Raw genomic sequence first — 17,398 nt, forward strand, 5'->3', positions numbered from 1 at the left:
CTAATAGCAGAAATCCATCAGATCGTCCTGGATTCACCTGCTGCTCAACCTGGTTCACACACAAAGAGCAGTATATTATACCCTGGCTGTGTAACAGCTTAATGATTAGGTGAAGCTGGCTGCTCTGTGTCCTCCGTCTCCCCATCCCCCACCAGCCCAGAGCACAAGGCAGTAAAACAGTAATGATACAGTGTGCAGGGTGTCGTGGAACCAGTGTGAGACCATTAATAATGGAGCGCCATCAAAGAGCTGCCTGCAGAACGGTCCCAGCACTGAACCTGCGCCTGATGTTCAGTGCATCCCGCAAACCTTGGTTTGTTTTGCTTCATTATGCTTGGAAAAGCGCAGTTTCCTGAGTGTGTGTTGTGGGTTTGAGCTCAGAAAGCAATCAGTGGTGTGGAACTGCATCATTGATGAATTGATCCGATAGATCTCTCCTGCCGTCAGCTGTTTCTGAAACAAAGAGGGTGGCTCCTCGTCCCTGCCACACATATGGACGGAGTGATGCCGATGCTTTGTTTACAGCAAGACAACACACGTCCTCGTTGAGACAATAGACGTGTGAGTGTTTGGGTGATGAGGTTGTGTTAGGTTAGCTTGGGTCACGTTTGTATCACGAGTGTGAGCTCGAGGAACGATGACTGCACACCAGGCGAGCCTCCCGACCTGCTGGGAATTTATCTGCTGCTTCGTTGTTCCAACAAGGAGAAAAACTCTCTGGAATGGCGGCAACATTTTCAGTGATTGTCCTTTGGTGTGAGGCGGTGTTGAGGTTTAGAAAGCACACATCATTTGTATCACATGACAGGCTCTCCATCACTGTAGGCTGTCATGGGAAGGACACGCTCGGTCTACCAGTGAGGAACGAGCCTTCGGTGGCTGCAGCGTGCTTGTGTGTGTGCACGTGTGTGTGTGTGTGTGTGTGTGTGTGTGTGTGTGTGTGTGTGTGTGTGTGTGTGTGTGTGTGTGTCTTAAAAGGGCAGTTTGGGTATTGAGGTGTGATTTGATGTTAGAACAAGATGGAGGCTCAGGTGAGGTGAAGGTGCCGGGGGATCCTCACGTGATGTCATTTGTTACAGTCCTTTTTTTCTGCACAAAGGAATTCAAATGATGGGAGGATCTTTGAAATAGAAGATGAATCTGTGTGGCGCTCTGTTACGTTCACGATAGCATACACATTTGTCTTTTTATATCTGGATAGCATACGTGTGTGTGTGTGTGTTTCCCCCAACGTAAAACAGCACTCCCCCTCTCAGACCCTGAATTATTCATGCTCCGACTGACTGCTTCCTCTATGAGCCTGCTTGTATAAGAGAGTCCTGTGACAGATTTGGACGCTGCACACAGATGCTCCTCAGTGGTGCAGTGCTGGCCCGTGAAGCAGAATCTACCTCGCCGCCGCCGCCGCCGCCGGGGTTTTATCTGTTTTGACATTCTGTGTTTACTCATGTTCGGTTTTGAAACTGTTAAATGTTTTTGGCTCCTGGTGCAGTTTGGGGTTTGACGCAGTAGAAGGTTGAGTATAGAACACTCTGAATGCATTCAATGATCACGTCTTCTTTGCTGAAGATTGCAACAATAATAGTGAAAATCTTCCATCAAACTAAGGTTGTAAGGAGACTGCAAAGCTGCCGATGACGGTCCTAAAGTGACTCAGTATTGGACTGAGTCCTAAAACCTGGAAATAAGTTACTGTTGCTGGTCCCTCGTCTGGGAGTCAGTCAGGGGTTTTGGTTAAATCAGCTTAGTAGAGAGAAACAGTGACTCATTACGGTAGGAACTTAAGGTTCTGCTGCCACCGAGGGCTCGTTCTTCACGAGAAGGTCCACTCAAGTACAACACTATTTTATATTTTTCTGTGACTGAAAATTTTGTGTTGCAATAATCCAAAATCTAATGGACCAATCCCACTGGCTTTTGGTGAAGGGAACCCAGTGAGATGCTAACTTCCTGTTGGACTACAAGAATCCCTCGTCCTAGCAGCGCTTGTTAAGCCCTTTGTACAAACTGAATTATTTTCTGTTACATGAGTCAAAATTTGAAATTGGCTGAATGTTTTTATCATGTGTTAAGGACAAAAATTCAACTCATGGAACACAAATGTCAGATTTCAGTCTCAACAGGTGACCAAGTGTCAGCCTCACTAAGAGCTTGCAGCTGGAGAAACAAGAGAGGATTCACAGCTGCGCCGCTTTCCAGAGCGTCACTGCTGTGAGAAAATTGCTTCTCAGCAGGGCAATCAAATAGAGAAAAGAAAACAGGCTGGATGTGTTTGTGTTTCAGAGTGCTCTTCAGAGTTCCCCATGGGGGCTGATGCAGGCGCTGGAGCAGCAGGTGGGCGAGCTGAGGATCGACACCGATGACGGCGGTGGCAGTGGCGGTGGCGGCTACGACGCAGCACAGGGAGACACATGTGACAGTCGGCCGAGTTCAGGTACTTCTACTGTCTGTCTTGCTCCAAACAAAGGCTTTTCTAAATGTCAGCTCTGCAATTTACATATTTTCAAGATGGACGGTGTCTCTTGGAGGCCAGAAATGCGGTGACCTTTATTCTTCAAACAGAAAAAAACTGATAATAATCATCAGCCCAGGACCCTGTTGATGACGTGGGAAGGATGTTGCTTTATTTTCATGAACCATCCCTGTGCCACTCGTTACCACCACACAGTCCACATTCATTGCAACATCACCACATTTACTTTGCAGAGAAGCAACTAAACACACCTTTTCCTTTGCGTAGTAAATCAACTTGTTCATCGGGCCGGTGCTGCTCCTGCTGTTCATGCTCCAGTTGCTTGCATTTGTGTTTCCTGGCCTGTTTGCCCCGCGTGCCTCATGTCGCGTATTTTTAGAGAGCTGAATTGCGCTGTGATAAATGAGCTCGTCATCTCTTCTCTTTCTCTATTGTGTTTTCTCTCCTCAGGTTTTTATGAGTCCAGTGAGGGTCAGTCGCCTAAAGGAAGATCGTGTTCGAGCGAGCCCGTGGAGGCGGCGTCCTCCTGGACTTACAGCGACAGGCCCAAGTCTGTAGGTAAGAGAGAAACCACTGAAGCACGACAGTGTAGAAAGATGCAGATGAATTCAAACATTTACATTTTCTTCAATTAAAAAAACAGGGATTTTAACAACATCTATTTGACTCATGAACATTTACGCAATGCCAGAAATAATAGTAGATGTGTTAAGACTCCATTTGTGCAGTTTACTGTTAACTGATTCAATTTCATCACATTTTTTAAAATAATAGCCACTTGAGGTGGAGAAGAATAACGACTCTGCCTGTCTGACTTCTGCATGGCGATCCTTTAAAGCGCTTTGTTTCATTAATCTTGTATTGTTTGTCATCGCCGTGACTCTGTGACCGACAGGAGACCCCTTCGTGCTGAATGGGGAGTTAGAGATACCAGTCCGGCAGACTACCCTGCCTCGCTCCTTCTCTGCCCCTTACCCCCCTCTGGAGGGCATCGCAGAGGAGGGGACGCTGGTGGACTCCTGGCAGTGGGACCCCAGCGGAGCCAGACAACCCTGGCAGCAGCAGCGGATGGAGGATCTCGTCACAGTGGAGGACTACCAGCATGCAGTGAGGGCAGAGGGTTACATTTTCAATCTGATTCAACGTCACACCCTCTCACCACGGCCCTGCCAGCCTCGCACCATGCTGAGCCCCAATCCCTCACATCCCTCTGGACACAGCTCCCTGCACAGGACAACCACAGAGCAACGCCTTCCTGACCCCCATCTTCATCCCCAAAATGACCTTTCATCAAACAGCCAAGGTTGGGGTTGTGACCTGCAAGAGGGGGAGGTCTGCGGAGGAGAGGCCCCTTCTTTGCAGGAGGACTGTTATCTGGCTCTGCCCTACCCCCAATGCAGGCCACACTCCCTGGCTGGGGGGCTACCATCACCTCTGCCCTCAATGGACCCCAACTGTGGTGTTGGGGCTCTTAACCTCTGTTGTGAACCCTCATCCCCCCAGCATTATCTACATCCACTGCCTCCTATTAATCACAAGCACAATCTAGTAAGTGCTCACTATATCCCAGGACAAGGCTGCAACGCCCCTCTGCGCTCCCCCAGGCACTACAACCTGGAGCAGCCCAAAGCCCACCGCGCTGACCATCCCAGCTCCAAGTCCAGAACTGTGAAGAAGAGCCACAATGATCGACAGAAGTCCAAGAAATCGAGCAGTAAAACCAGTCGGTCCCAATCTGAGAACAGCCTTCTTGCCCAGCGAGTGGTGCTAGAACGCAGGTACAGCACCACGGAGAGGCATCAAGGCAGAGGGGACCAGGCCCAGAACCAAGGCCAGGCAGCGAGGCTCCACGAGGGACACAACGGCAACAACGGTAGCCGACGCTGGTGCTCCAACCTGGAGCTCAGCCAGGATGAGGGGGAAACCCCCGCAGAGCAAACACACAGGAGACCACCTCGAAAAACCCGCCATGGTCATTCAAACCTTTACTCCCAGCAGCCCCAGCGCTGGCACGCAGACGTTCAGGAGAGAGCCCCACTGTGTCAGGGAGAGGAGGCCTACGCAGGAGCCGCCCCCGCTGAGTCCGAGTCCAGCATGAGTGAGGTGTACTCCCCCGCCTCAAGTTCACTGTCCAGTGACTCGGATGAGAGTGGGGGGCTGGTGTGGCCCCAGCAGCTGCCACCGCGCCTCGCTACTACCTCTTCATCATCCTCGCCGTCACCGCAGGCTTCTGCCAACCCCCGTGCTCAACCGAAGGCTTTCGTCAAGATTAAAGCCTCCCACGCCCTCAAAAAGAAGATCCTTCGATTCCGCTCAGGGTCACTCAAGGTCATGACCACCGTGTGAGGAGTGTTGTTGAAGCACCGCGGCTGCTTCTTCGAGTCTAAAATCATTTAGCAAATAACAGAGACAGTATTTCTCCTCTAACTACCTCCAACTAGAGTTTGTTCTGAGGGTGAGATTCTTCCCGCTGACGCACGTCGTCGCTGATGACCAGCCAACAGCGACCTGAAGCTCGTGATCCTCCTCCAACGGATGATGTAATGTCACACGATGCTGGCGGGGAGTCAAACGGCTGGATACGCGACCGTGTTTGCAGTTAATGAATCATAGATGTTAAATTAATTCATAGTGTAAATAAAATTTAAAAAAAAAAAGTCTGGCCAAAAATTAAATAAGTATTTCTGGCACTGACTTTTATTCAATAGAACATGTGATGTGTAAGAGACCCCCCCCCCCCCCCCCCGAACTGCCATCTGAACAGGAAATCAGTTTGTGTCCCGGCGGACTTTGGTTCTGCTCTGCCTCTGATTCCTGTGGATTCCCACTGACATGAATAATTCACTACCTCTCTTCCTCTGACAGCTGTTTCAAGGCCCCGTCGGTGTAAACAGACACTTTTTGAGTCAGGAATCATTTCAGGAGGCCATTTTAAGAGTTGTTGCATGACTGCAGTGCACACACATTTGTTTGGACACACAAACTTACCGCTCCGGTAAATTTGTAACAACCTGTATATACCATCATGTGGCCTTGTTTGGAATGAATGTAGTTTTTAAATAAAGACATTTTTGTTCTTGGTACCTAGAGATCTTTACTGCTGGTTACATGTTAGTCTGTAAGTGCCGATTCCATGGCTCTACAGTTTTTTCACGAAACAGTGGATGTGAAAGGTGGCACCATCTACTGCCCCCCTCATCAGAGTGAGCCTGGAGCTCCTCCTTGTGGTGTTAAGATGGAACTGTCACACAGGACCCTCGGGATGTGTGCTACCCAAGCAAGTCACTGAGTGGTTACACATCTACACATTTAATCCGTCTCGTTTCATAAATACAGCAAACACAAAGTCATATGTAAATCTGACAACACCTGTACTTTCTCAATCATTGATTCCCCCCATGAAGAAAAACTCAGAGACAAAAAAAAAACAAAAAACAGAAGTGGTGAATTTTGTGACATGTAAACTGAATTTCCACAGGAAATGTGTGATGTTACCACACAGCACTTCTTTTGCAACCCTAATCTTGATACCATCTTGGGTTGTCATGCTGGCTGCCTCACGGCAAACACAGCAAAGTGAGGGACTCAGTGGAGTTGCAGGGTGCCTGCTCTCATGCTGGTTGGGTGGAGGTTTGTTCTCTGCTCGACCAAATCAAATAAAAACTCCAGAAACGTGACTCGACTGGGCGTCTACACACTCGTCGGGAAGAGGGGGGAGGCCCATGTGAGAAGCCACCTGCGGGCTCCAGGAGGGAGGTCATCCCTGCTGGAGGCGGCTCATTGAAACCTTTCTAGCAGCATCATTCAACAACGTTAGAAAAACGGTGCGTTCAAGAGCAACTGGGATGTGGGAGAGTTCCACTGAGTTGGGAAAACACACTGAACAACGCTGGAGTATCCCGCCAAGAAAATGGGCCCCAAGATTTTGGCTTGACGTCGCTTGACACGAAACATGAGAAATTCATTCTTAGCAAAAGTGATTTAGATTTCAACAAGAATTCCCACTTTCATAAAAGTGTCTCATCGCGAGGCTGTTGTTTGTGCTCCTGAATAAAGCAGAGTAGACAGAGGTCAAATCAGCTGGCTGGCACTGGTACCTGGCTGCCAGTGTGGAACCTGACAGACTCACTGGAAATCCTCCATCTTCTACCTCCTGAGCTTCCTTTGGTTCGTTTTTGTTTTTAGTACTTTTCTGGATCCTGATAGAATTTCATGTTTTTACTGAAGTTTGGGACCCCCCCCCCCCCCCACACACACACACACACACTCCATCACACACACACACACACACACACACACACACACACTCACACACACGAGTCTCTAACATGGAGGTTAAAGGTAGTTAAATGTACAATAGGGAAAAAATCGTTTTAGAAAAATACAGTATTGGTTCATATGCATAAACGACATTATAGAAAAGACCAAAGTCCGTGCAGCATCACAGTTTGTGCATCTCTTTCCCGTTGCTGGTGGTCCTGGTGTCGTTGGTCATGCTGGTCCTGGCTGGCGGCTCCTCGGTGATGAAGAGCAGGATGCCGCGCAGCGAGCGACTCATGCGGTCCTTGAAGCCGCGGCCCAGACACACGTAGAGCAGCGGGTTGAGGCAGCTGTTGAAGTACGCCAGGCACAGCGCCAGGACGTGGGCCAGGTAGACGACGGGGCTGTAGGGGGAATGGCGAGGAGTGACCAAGATGAGGAAGTCCACGATGTGCAGAGGGAGCCAGCACAGGAAGAAGCTGAGCACCACGGCGAGGATCACCCTCACCGTGCGCTTGGACCGGGTCCTCCCGCGGGCCAGCCCTCCCTCGGCTCTCCGATACACCACCCAGTGACAGAGCACAATGACCAGGAACGGGAGGACGAACCCAAACAGGAATCGGAAGGACGTGATGAGCCAGGCACTGAGCAAAGTGTACACAAGGAGACACTCTCTCTTGTCCTCCCCTGCCTCGATCTCCCTCGTGTAGACGAACTGGGGGATGCTGCCGACCAGGGCCAGGACCCACACGCCGACGCAGGCAAAAGCAGCCTGCCTCGGCCGCCTTTTGTTCTGGCACCACACGGGTCTGCTGACCATCATCCAGCGATCCAGACTGATCACTACCAGCTGCAGCACGCTGCAGTACATCATCAGGTAAAACAGACCCTTGACCAGCGTGCAGGCCAGCGGGCCAAAGTGCCAGTGGTCGTCGTGGACCAGAGGGACCATGAGCAGCGGGAGAGAGAGGCAGCACAGGAGGTCAGCCAGCGCCAGGTTGAGAAACCAGAGGGAAGTGACCGACCGAGGCATGACAAAAGCGGTCACCCACAACACGATGGCATTCCCGGGGACACCCAACAGCACCACCAGGCCATAGCAGACAAGAGCCACGATCTGGATGGGTTGGATCTGAGGCGTCAGATCAAGGAGCTCTGGTAGAATGTAGCTGTAGTCCAGGCTGGAGCTGAGATTGTGCCAGGGATCCATGGTGGCTCCCAGCTGTGGATGGAACCCCGTTTATTTAGGACAAATGAATCGTTTTTATGCTGAAAATTAATGAATCAATTAATTAAATCAATTCACCATGCTGTCAAAATTAATTAAACAGAATTACAAAAGCAAAATACAAAACAAAAAAACATTTATCCAAAAAAAAATTTAAAAAAATAACGTTGCCTTCTTAAAATGATCGCCTGTCATTTTATCAAGTTTTTCAAAAAACACAAAAAAAAATCAAGACAAAACATCATAAGGAGTTGTTTTGGCAAAAAAAATGACAACCAATTATTTTAAGAAGGTGACGATAAACACTTAAAGACTTTTGAATAACTAATATTTCAACTCACAGCTTCTTGATGTTGTGTCCACGCTGGTGGCAAGAAGGTACAGAGCTCTTCTGGTCTTAGTGATGTTTATATACCCCCCCCCCCCCACACACACACACACACACACACACACACACACCCATCATAGACTTACAATTCCTGCAGACTTGCTGGAACCAGCACTTCCCTAAATCTAACATCTAACCTAAAAACAGAAACAGCGTTACATCACTTTTATACCCTTTTCTACATGAAGTTCTCAGATATCTCATCTTAACACACACACACACACACACACACACACACACACACACACACACACACACACTCTCTCTCTCTCTCTCTGTTTGGGCATGAGTTCATAAATATTAAATAACTTCTCAGTACAGCGGCGCAAATTAAATAAGTCATTATTCATCTTCTCTCTCTTGAATCTTTCACTCTCTCCAATTCAAAGATCACATTCATCAATACATGAATAATTTACACCAATGATCGCATTGTTAATGATTCATGTAATCACCTCTACTCCGTATCAAACTCTAGATGTGAGTGAGTCAAAGATGGCAAAAGTCAATCAAAAAATCTTGTAGGGTATTTTCGAAAAACCAAACTAAAATCTGAGAAAGTTGGAGCTCCGTGGCTGACGCGTGTTCCAGGATCCACAAGAAAAAATCTTCCACCAATCTTCCTGTTTTTTGTGCTTTTATTGTAAAACAAAAAGGATAACAAAAACGAATACAAACAAAATAAGCCTCCTAAAATTCCACAAATGTCAATTAAAAGCGAATGAGGCTCCACTGCAAGGCTGTACGACGACACGGTCAGAAAACCGTGAGGCTCCAACCTCCTGCGGTGTCAGTGTGCGAGTGCCCCTCTGCCCATCGCGCGCAGCATTTTCAAGCGATTAAAGGCCCACGAAGTAACTGACTGAAATTATTCTAAGTCCACATTTTAACCTTGTACATATGTTTTTAACCTAAATTATGAATTATATCAATCACAAACTTAGTATGAAATTATAATTATGAAATAATAATATCAAGTACACCTAATATGGGGCAAATCCAAAACTAGGCATACAATAGGCATCTGGCGCCTACAAATCTATTTCGATCCCAACAGTTGCTTTATTGAACCAGTTTGCACCATCTTATCTACAAAATCATGGCATTAGTGGGACAAAATACTTTATTTGCAATTTCAATAACCTTTTTTTTTACAGTAAACCAACAACTTTTCCATGTTTTCACAGGTCAGCCTACACGAGAACATGAATCACTCTATACAACCACGATGCTGTTCCACCTACACCTGTTTTCATGAAAAGCAACTTGAGCTGCCCTTCATTTTGCAAGAGTATCCATCCATCCATCATCCATCCATCCATTCGTCCATCATTCATCCATCATTCATCCATCCATCCATCATCCATCCATCCATTCGTCCATCCATCATCCATCCATCCATTCATCCATCATTCATCCATCATTCATCCATTCATCCACCATCCATCCTTTGGTTGCTGGACGGCCCCTCTACCTCTGAGCCACGCCACCCCCGACAAGAGCATCCAATCCTGTTAAATAAAACCTCAGACGAAGAGAAAAGATCCTACGTGACATCATGGAAAATTCTGACAGTCAGGATGAACCCTTAGTCAGCTTCAGTCATTCGTGTTTCGTGATCTCTCGCTTGATGTTGAGAAATTTCGGTTCAGCAATGCCACAACTGAAGTCAGAGGAAGGCCGAGGGAGTGAGAGAGCAAAATATAACCACCCGTGGGTTGGTGGCGAAGTTTTATAATCTTAATAAACTCTTTCTGTGGGAGCCCTGGAGTGTAGAAAAACACATGAAAGACATTTTCATGTCCAGCACCGTAACACCAGCAAGCCCTTTGCAATAACAGGGAAAAGGGGAAACAAAATAAAGTCGCAACATCAGCAAAGTTACAAAAGTTTTGTGTGGTACATGAAAAGTTCCAAATGGCGTGCGACCGTCTATCAGAACGTGATATCGACCTGCGTGTGTTTCTGCTCTATTTCTGGCTGTCGGTCTCAGTTCACATTTTGCATCATCTTGCATTTTTAAACACCAGAAGTTTTGACATCGAAGTTTCTTCAGGGGGGGTGAGGGTGGTTGTTCTCCTGCAGAGCTCAGTTGAGTGCCGGGGCGCTGCTGGGTGGAAGGGTGGGGGTGTCGTCTCTGAACGCATCTGACTGAAGGTCTGCAGAAGAGGGAAAAGAAAAACTGCTGTAAAGCCGTGTTTCCCTGCATGCGTGACATGTATGTGGTTTAATGGGAGCAAGTGGATTCAGCAACAGTGAGCAAGAACTACAGAACGCGAGATTCAGGTGTTAACCAGGACGGTAGCGCCGCCATGCTTCCCATCCACACACAGCCGATGGGGTTGTTCACAATGACTTGTGGATCATCCCAGATTATCAGGAATGTAACAGGAAAACTGCACATTCAACAACTCAACCTCATTTCCAGGTTTTGGGATTCGTTCCTGCATCATCATCTTTATACACAGTCAGCAAAACACTCGTGATATTTTTTATCATTAGATTTTTATTTTAGAATTAATTAATTCTGCATTCATTGGTTCATATTTTTGCATACAAGCGATGTATGATTTTTTTTTCATTTATTTATTTACTCTTTTTTAAGCAAAGCTGGATGCCACAGTTGGAGGAGCTTTGGAGGCCCCCTAGAGGTCCGAGGCTCCCAGGCATCAGCCCAATCACCTCAGTGGTTCGTCTGTCCGTGCGTGCAGTTGTTCCTGCTGTATTTCTCCTCTTTCAAGATGTTTGTACAGAGAATTCCGAGTTGGCTTCCTGTACCTGAAAGCAACACTGTGACTAGCAGGCGTCCTGCTCAAAGGATTTACTTCAGAGCAGGAACAGAGCTTCTTCTTCTCCCAAGGCAGATTCACTGAGGCTTAATTTAAGCTACAATGCTGCACAAGGCTGCTCTAGGTTATAAGCCACTTGAAGTGTTAGCCACAGCTGTAGGTTGTGTTCTGAGCTAATAGAAAATACATTGAAATAAGAAGAACATACCAAATATTAGCAAATTAATTCTCAGAAAACAAACATGAGCATGTAGGTCATGACGCCGCTGTGCTTTCGCAGCCAAAATTAAACATTCTAGGGGGGAAGGAAGTGGAAATACTGACTCAGTGTAAGATTTCATTATTAGATGCTGCTGCTTTTATTGCAGACCTGGCTTTTCTGTTTCCTGTTACTGATGTTTTCACTTCAATTAAGATTGTCCTTTGAAATAGCACAGGCAAGGTAAAGAGCAGAATGCAGGTCAGTTTATTAAAGTGAATCCAAAGAGGGAAGCTAAAAGCATGTAAACTGGAGAAATCATGGCAGGATTTTCAAAAACATCTGACAGGAGCGAAAATGACACAGAAAACTCACCGATAAGTGTCAAGCCTGGCTGCGTGTTCAGGATAACTGACGTCTCTTCCTCCTCCTCCTCTTCTTCTCCCCAGTCGGCAATGTTGGCTGGAGGGATGCACTGCTCCAAGAACAAGTCCTCCTCATCTTCCTCCATGTCCAAGTTCTCCGGCGGCCAACGCAGCTCACCGCTCTCCACCTCGCTCACCTCTGTGGGTTCCACAACGATGGAGGGTAGACGTTCCTTCTCGTGGTCATGATCCAGACTGTTCAAAGACATCTGTGGGCCCAGGACAACTTCAACCGGGTCAGGAAAGATCTGGAGGGAAAAGGGAGAGTGAGGGTGACGGTGAGGCGGGCAGGAGGTTGAATTCAAGCATCGGTAAACGTGACTGTGGGACTCCTGCCTGGACTCCATCATCAAACTGTGACCATGTAGCTGATATAATAGGTTGGGAACCAATGAGGGACCGATTGTCATAGTGGTTCCCAAACTAGTTCCCAATATATCAGCTTTATGTTCCCAGTTTGATGATGGAACCTACCTGGAATGGCAATCTTTGGTCTTTCCTTTGCATGTCTTCCAAGCTTGAATCTTGTCCACTCATCTCCTCCATACTTCTGTATGAAACAAAACCACAGTGAGATGACAAAACAGCAGGCACAGATATCCCAGAATCATTCACATGAAAGCCAGTTTAGTAACCTTCATGTCCTCATTTTGTGTTGCCACAGAATCTTTCCAGAAATGCAGAAATTCCCGTCCTCGTTCTGTGTCTCTTTGTAATCTTTTCAGACATCATCATAAATGTAATCCTGGAAGCCTTTAAACAACTCCCTGAATCTCTTTTATTTCTGACTGGGTTTTTTTTAGAGCAAATATTGAGTGAGGTTCATTCTTTGCTTGAATAAATCCGACTCGCTCCCTCACACCAGTTCTACTTGTCCAGCTGATTTGCTCCCACGGGGACACCATGAGTGAGACGCTGTCAGATCACATCGTCCAGTTCTTGATGGAATCACAAGATTTCCTGCTCATAACTTTGTACTGGCCATTGAAACCAATGTCTCAGGGAGGTGGGTTTCACCAGGTTTTTTGACTGGTCCCGTTTGTGTGTTTGACACTGATGGATGATGTCATTTGCTGCTCATGACACCATTTACTGACAGGAAGCCTGGCTGTTTACTTCCAGCTCAGGGCCTGGAGCTTTGACCGCTCTTTATCTCTCTGTGGGTGTTTGCAGGCTATTACATCACCACCTTTACAAAGAGCTACGTGTCTCATTTGGAGTCAAGTAGCCTCAGAGTTCTTCTTACAGAGTTTTTGACTCTTCTGAGTATGTTGTGTGAGGAGTGAAGTCTGGTTGAAGTCCCCGCTTGTTTGCGTTACATGCAGGAGTCTGTGTCCATATCCTACTCCAATCTGTTTACAGTCTCCAGAAAAGCCGACGGTGGATTAAGACAGACGGAGAATCTCTCCGAATCCTCTTTTTATCCCTCTCTCCTGCTCCATCTCTTTTTTTCTGTGTCTGTCCTCCCTCCATAAGTACCAATCATGGATTGTTGTCATTGTGACGCTTGGTGTAATGGCACAAGCTGTTAAACCGTGCTTACTGCTTAATGAAATTTCGGTTGAACGACAGATCTAATCGCCAGAGTTGCTTTCTTTAGACTCTGAGTTGGGTATTTTTTTGGTCTGTGCTCACAGCTTCAGTTGTGAATTCTGACTGGAATTGAATTGTTTGGACACTTTGGAGAAACAACGAACCTAAACCTGCAAGAAAAACTGAGCAGTAGGTCTCGTATTCACTTAAGTATGCTGTCCAGAGGTGGAGTAAGTCTTCACATGACTTCCATATGTGAAAATAGCAAAACCCACAACAAAATAATGATACATTCATTTAGTTCAGTTTCAGTTCCCTGGATCATGGACTGGATGAGAGTTCATTCAATGCTGTACTTGAATGATGTGCAGCTCCTTTTAGCTGCTTCATAGACTTCTCATATATTTTGTGTGAAGCCTTGAATTTATGATAATATCGCAGCAGGACAGTATCATCGGTAATGTAGGCTGCTGGTAGGGTGAGAACTGTGTAACGGAAACAAAGTAGAGGTGGCATCACCAAACTGGAATATTTTTCCTCCAGCTTGAACACGATCATATTTTTTAGATCAGAATTAAATATCTCTGTATCTTTATTTCCATCCATCGTCATCTTCCGCTTATTCCTACACATTAAGGGTCGCGGGGGGGTGGAGCCTATCCCAGCATCAACGGGCGAGTGGCGGGGTTCACCCTGGACAGGTCGCCAGTCCATCGCAGGGCCAACATAGAGAGACGAACAACCATTCACACTCACATTCACACCTACGGTCAATTTAGAGAATCAATCAGCCTCGTCCCCAATTGATGTCTTTGGACTGTGGAGGAAGCCGGAGTACCAGAGAGAACCCACGCAGGAACAGGGAGAACATGGAGACTCACACAGAAAGACCCCGTGCTGCAGCCGGGACTTGAACCCGGAACCTTCTTGCTGTGAGGCCACAGTGCTGACCACTGCACCTCCGTGCAGCCCCGTATCTTTATTTGAGCTCATGAAATCCTGGCCTCTTCTCTTGGGACCAGAACTATCAGCTCAGATTATTTGGAATGTAACTCTGAAGCAAACTGCGTCCACGTCAACCTCTGCTACGTTCTGAGTTGCTTCCTAATTTTCTAGGCTGCTAACACGTTAAACTAACATGGTAAAGATAGAGGCTTTAACACCACAGGTCCAATAAGGTGTGTGTGTGTGTGTGTGTGTGTGTGTGTGTGTGTGTGTGTGTGTGTGTGTGTGTGTGTGTGTGTGTGTGTGTGTGAGTGAGTGTGTGTGTGTGTGTGTGTGTGTGTGTGTGTGTGTGTGTGTGTGTGTGTGTGTGTGTGTGTGTGCACGCATGTGTTCTTTAAATGTGTGACAGGTTGGTTTGGTTTTGGATGAGTGACACCTCAACCCTCCACACGTCACAGGAGCTCAGGCTTGTTTGCGTCTGGAGTTTGATTCTCTCTCATTGTTATGAGCTACTGTAACCATGACAACAGAAGCTGAGACGTTTTCAGGAAGTAAAAACTTCAACCCACTAAACTGTGGGTCTGAGTCATGACAGGAGTTACTGGTAGCCATCAGTCCTGATTATTATCAGTCAGATTAAAATGAGGACTGGAAAAGTCCTAAAACATGGAAGAAGAAATGTGTGTACTTCATTAATGAGACTGTGTGTGTGGATGATGTGTGGACTTGTGGAGCAGAAACAGTTGTTGCCTGCTGCATCCTATTTGACTGCAAACGTCCAAAACTGATGCAAGGCAGAAACTGAATAGTTTGAGGCATTCAGCCACTGACCAGGAGTTGGTATTTGATAGGGAATTATGCCCTCCTGTCAGGATTATAGTTCTAAATTCCTAAAGTCCTTCACTGTCAGGGTTGCAGTGATAATGTCCTCAAGGGTGGAGCTCAAGAGTTCCTTTCGCTCATCCAACCAGTGAGCCGGTGACTAACGAGCTCCAGGAAGTTATCCCAGAGGGTGTGTTGTATCGTGCTGTCTGCAGGGCTGCAGGTCGACCTTCACTTTTACCGAGTAGGTTGGGTTTCAAGAGGGTGTTGAAGGTCAGAGGTCAGGTCCGATCCTCCTGTGCGGCTCATTACCTGCATCATGGCTTGTATGTTTTTGAAATGCTTCGAAATGTGTGAGATAAAAGCATGGTGCTTTTTAATCAAATCGAAGTCTGAACAGACATTCAACTGACTTTGACAACTGTGTGGCTGCGGTTCTCTACCTCTCTCCCTTCCTCCTTCTGCCTTGCTCTCTCAAACTGCTTCATTGGAATATAAGTGACTGTTCTTAATTGAATATGACAAATGAAGAAACGCTAAGCCAGTTTGCACAACTGTCGGAATGAGGGCACGCCGTTCTTTTCCAAACAGGATCAGCTTTGCAAGGATGTTATCATTTTTGACCCACTTGGGAGTGTGCAGAGTCCCTCGAAACAATTTCTGATATTATGCTGATGACAACTGTGTCACACTAAGCTGTGTGTGTGCCACCTGGGATGGAAACTTACAGGAGTTATTATGATGCAGAAGCTTAACCTTCATGTAATCCTGCTCATAAACACTCCCTCGAAACACCTGCACGTTTCCTCTCAGTCAACAATCAGTCTTGGTCTGCACAGTGTACGCCACCGAGCTCAGCGCACAGTTTATGGTCTTCAAAATGTGACCTATTTCACAAAGGACATGTGCTGCTAGTAACAAAAAAGGGAATAAGTTGTGAATGAATGAAGGAAAGATGCTATTTGGAAAATTATACAGGTTTTATTCCTTTGGCTGTTCAAGATAGGTCTTCAACAAGCCCTCGCTAAAATGAAGTACAAACCTACATTTGATTTGATTTCATGTTGAACCACATACTGAGTTCATGCTACATCAGAGTAATCATCCCTTTGCAGTAAATGGAGGAAATGTCAGAGATGTGGTTGTCAGCGCCATTGTGATCGACGTTTAAAGGTTGAAAATATTAATCCCGAATTCATATTTCCATCCCGACTGGCCAAACCCTCTGCAGTGGCTGAAGTTGTGCGTGACACAAGCTCTCTAACGCTAAACATCTCTCAGGTGCGATGTGTTCCCATCTCATCTGGATGTTTCCTTTGACTTATCCTCATTCAGACACATTCATGTCTGTAAAGGTGCAGCTTCTTACCCTTCAGTTGCATTCAGGAAGTTGTCCAGCTCTCCATCTTGGCACAGATCCTCGGTGCTGAACCCTGCCTCCTCCACAGTGGGCACAGGTTGCATGACAGGGGGTGCAGGAGGAGGTGAGCAACCCCCACAGCATTCCCCCTCCGCAGGGCCCTCAGTGAGGTTTTTGGCCTCCAGGGCGAAGCCTGGACAGGGTGCGTTCAACACCCCCAAGGACACCAGGAGCTCAGCAGAGGATCAGGAGATGTCCCTGATGGCCTTTGTCAGTCAGGACAGCACCTGTCTCACTTGTCCCAATTCAGTTTGAATTTGTCTGCTAACCCAAAGTCGAGTGCACTCCCTTGTGTCCCGTGTCGAACTTCTTTTCCTCATGTCTCTATCAATATCCCTCTCTGTCCCATCCCACCCCACTGCCAGGCTTTGGGGAGGAGCAGGATTAACGTCTCTTTCGATTACAGAGGCTTGATGGGTGACGTCAGCCAGGCTTGACAGTCCCTTCTGATGAGTTGGCACACTGGGTCACTGGTGCATCTGCAACCAAACGTACGAAGGGCACACAGATGGCACATCGGCCGCTGATGAGGAGAGGTCCATAGACTCCAGAGCAGCATGAACACTCACTAATTGGGCAAAGGTTTTTGCACAGTCTAATATATTTTCTACTTCCTTTATCTTCCGTGTTTGTCCTCCATCTCTCATTCACTCCTCTCGCGCTGTCTCTCTATTCCCAACTGTGTGTGGCTCCATCAGTGGATTTAGATTTGGACGATTCATGGAATTAGCCCAGGGATCAAGGGCTCAGGGTTGGGGAGGGGTAGTTATATATATAAATATATATATATAACAGGCAGCAACTATTGCTAAACACACAGAGCTCAGTGAACAGCAGTGTGTAATCCCCTCTGTGGGCTAAGTCAGTGGGCTATATATGGAACAAGGTAGTGAAGGAGCCAGAACAAGCATCATGC

General features: G+C 46.9%; 3 protein-coding genes across 4 annotated transcripts in view; 1 reads left to right on the plus strand and 2 right to left on the minus strand.

The window, feature by feature from the left end:
* The window catches only part of dact3b (dishevelled-binding antagonist of beta-catenin 3b), a 9,857-nt gene extending 4,302 nt beyond the window's left edge, over positions 1 to 5,555 (plus strand). The window contains exons 2-4 of the mRNA XM_086215466.1: positions 2,284 to 2,434; positions 2,924 to 3,031; positions 3,369 to 5,555. Coding sequence (XP_086071592.1) covers positions 2,284 to 2,434; positions 2,924 to 3,031; positions 3,369 to 4,819 — 1,710 coding nt within the window. The 3' untranslated portion in view covers positions 4,820 to 5,555. The remainder of the gene's footprint in view (positions 1 to 2,283; positions 2,435 to 2,923; positions 3,032 to 3,368) is intronic.
* Positions 5,556 to 6,707: 1,152 nt separating this feature from the next.
* c5ar1 (complement C5a receptor 1) lies at positions 6,708 to 8,364 on the minus strand. 2 transcript variants are annotated; one of them, XM_086215468.1, is made up of 2 exons: positions 8,303 to 8,364; positions 6,708 to 7,955 (listed from the first exon to the last, which is right to left on the minus strand). In XM_086215468.1, the coding sequence occupies exon 2, from the start codon at positions 7,941 to 7,943 to the stop codon at positions 6,915 to 6,917; it is 1,029 nt and encodes a 342-aa protein (XP_086071594.1). In that variant the 5' UTR covers positions 7,944 to 7,955; positions 8,303 to 8,364; the 3' UTR covers positions 6,708 to 6,914. The 2 variants fall into 2 exon arrangements, with proteins under 2 accessions (XP_086071594.1, XP_086071595.1); XM_086215469.1 differs by having other exon boundaries at positions 6,708 to 8,002; positions 8,303 to 8,324.
* A 579-nt stretch (positions 8,365 to 8,943) lies between these two features.
* Positions 8,944 to 16,827, minus strand: lbhl (LBH regulator of WNT signaling pathway, like). Its single transcript, XM_086215474.1, has 4 exons — positions 16,432 to 16,827; positions 12,237 to 12,312; positions 11,713 to 12,010; positions 8,944 to 10,508 (listed from the first exon to the last, which is right to left on the minus strand). Exons 1-4 carry the CDS (start codon positions 16,524 to 16,526, stop codon positions 10,438 to 10,440), a joined length of 540 nt encoding a protein of 179 aa, XP_086071600.1. The 5' UTR covers positions 16,527 to 16,827; the 3' UTR covers positions 8,944 to 10,437.
* Positions 16,828 to 17,398: the final 571 nt, after the last annotated feature.

The sequence above is a fragment of the Aulostomus chinensis genome, chromosome 10, assembly GCF_037954235.1.
Source record: "Aulostomus chinensis isolate RoL2024-O1b breed Wild chromosome 10, RoL_Achi_v1.0, whole genome shotgun sequence".
NCBI classification, from domain to species: domain Eukaryota; kingdom Metazoa; phylum Chordata; class Actinopteri; order Syngnathiformes; family Aulostomidae; genus Aulostomus; species Aulostomus chinensis.

What these genes read in the sequence shown, in the direction of transcription:
- c5ar1 (XM_086215468.1), bottom strand. Translation starts at nt 7,943, where the DNA reads ATGGATCCCTGGCACAATCTCAGCTCCAGCCTGGACTACAGCTACATT.
- lbhl (XM_086215474.1), bottom strand. Translation starts at nt 16,526, where the DNA reads ATGCAACCTGTGCCCACTGTGGAGGAGGCAGGGTTCAGCACCGAGGAT. An exon ending in TTCCTGAATGCAACTGAAGG is followed by an intron (nt 12,313 to 16,431) that starts GTAAGAAGCTGC and finishes TGTTTCATACAG; the next exon opens with AAGTATGGAGGAGATGAGTG. An exon ending in GCCAGGCTTGACACTTATCG is followed by an intron (nt 10,509 to 11,712) that starts GTGAGTTTTCTG and finishes CCTCTTCTGCAG; the next exon opens with ACCTTCAGTCAGATGCGTTC.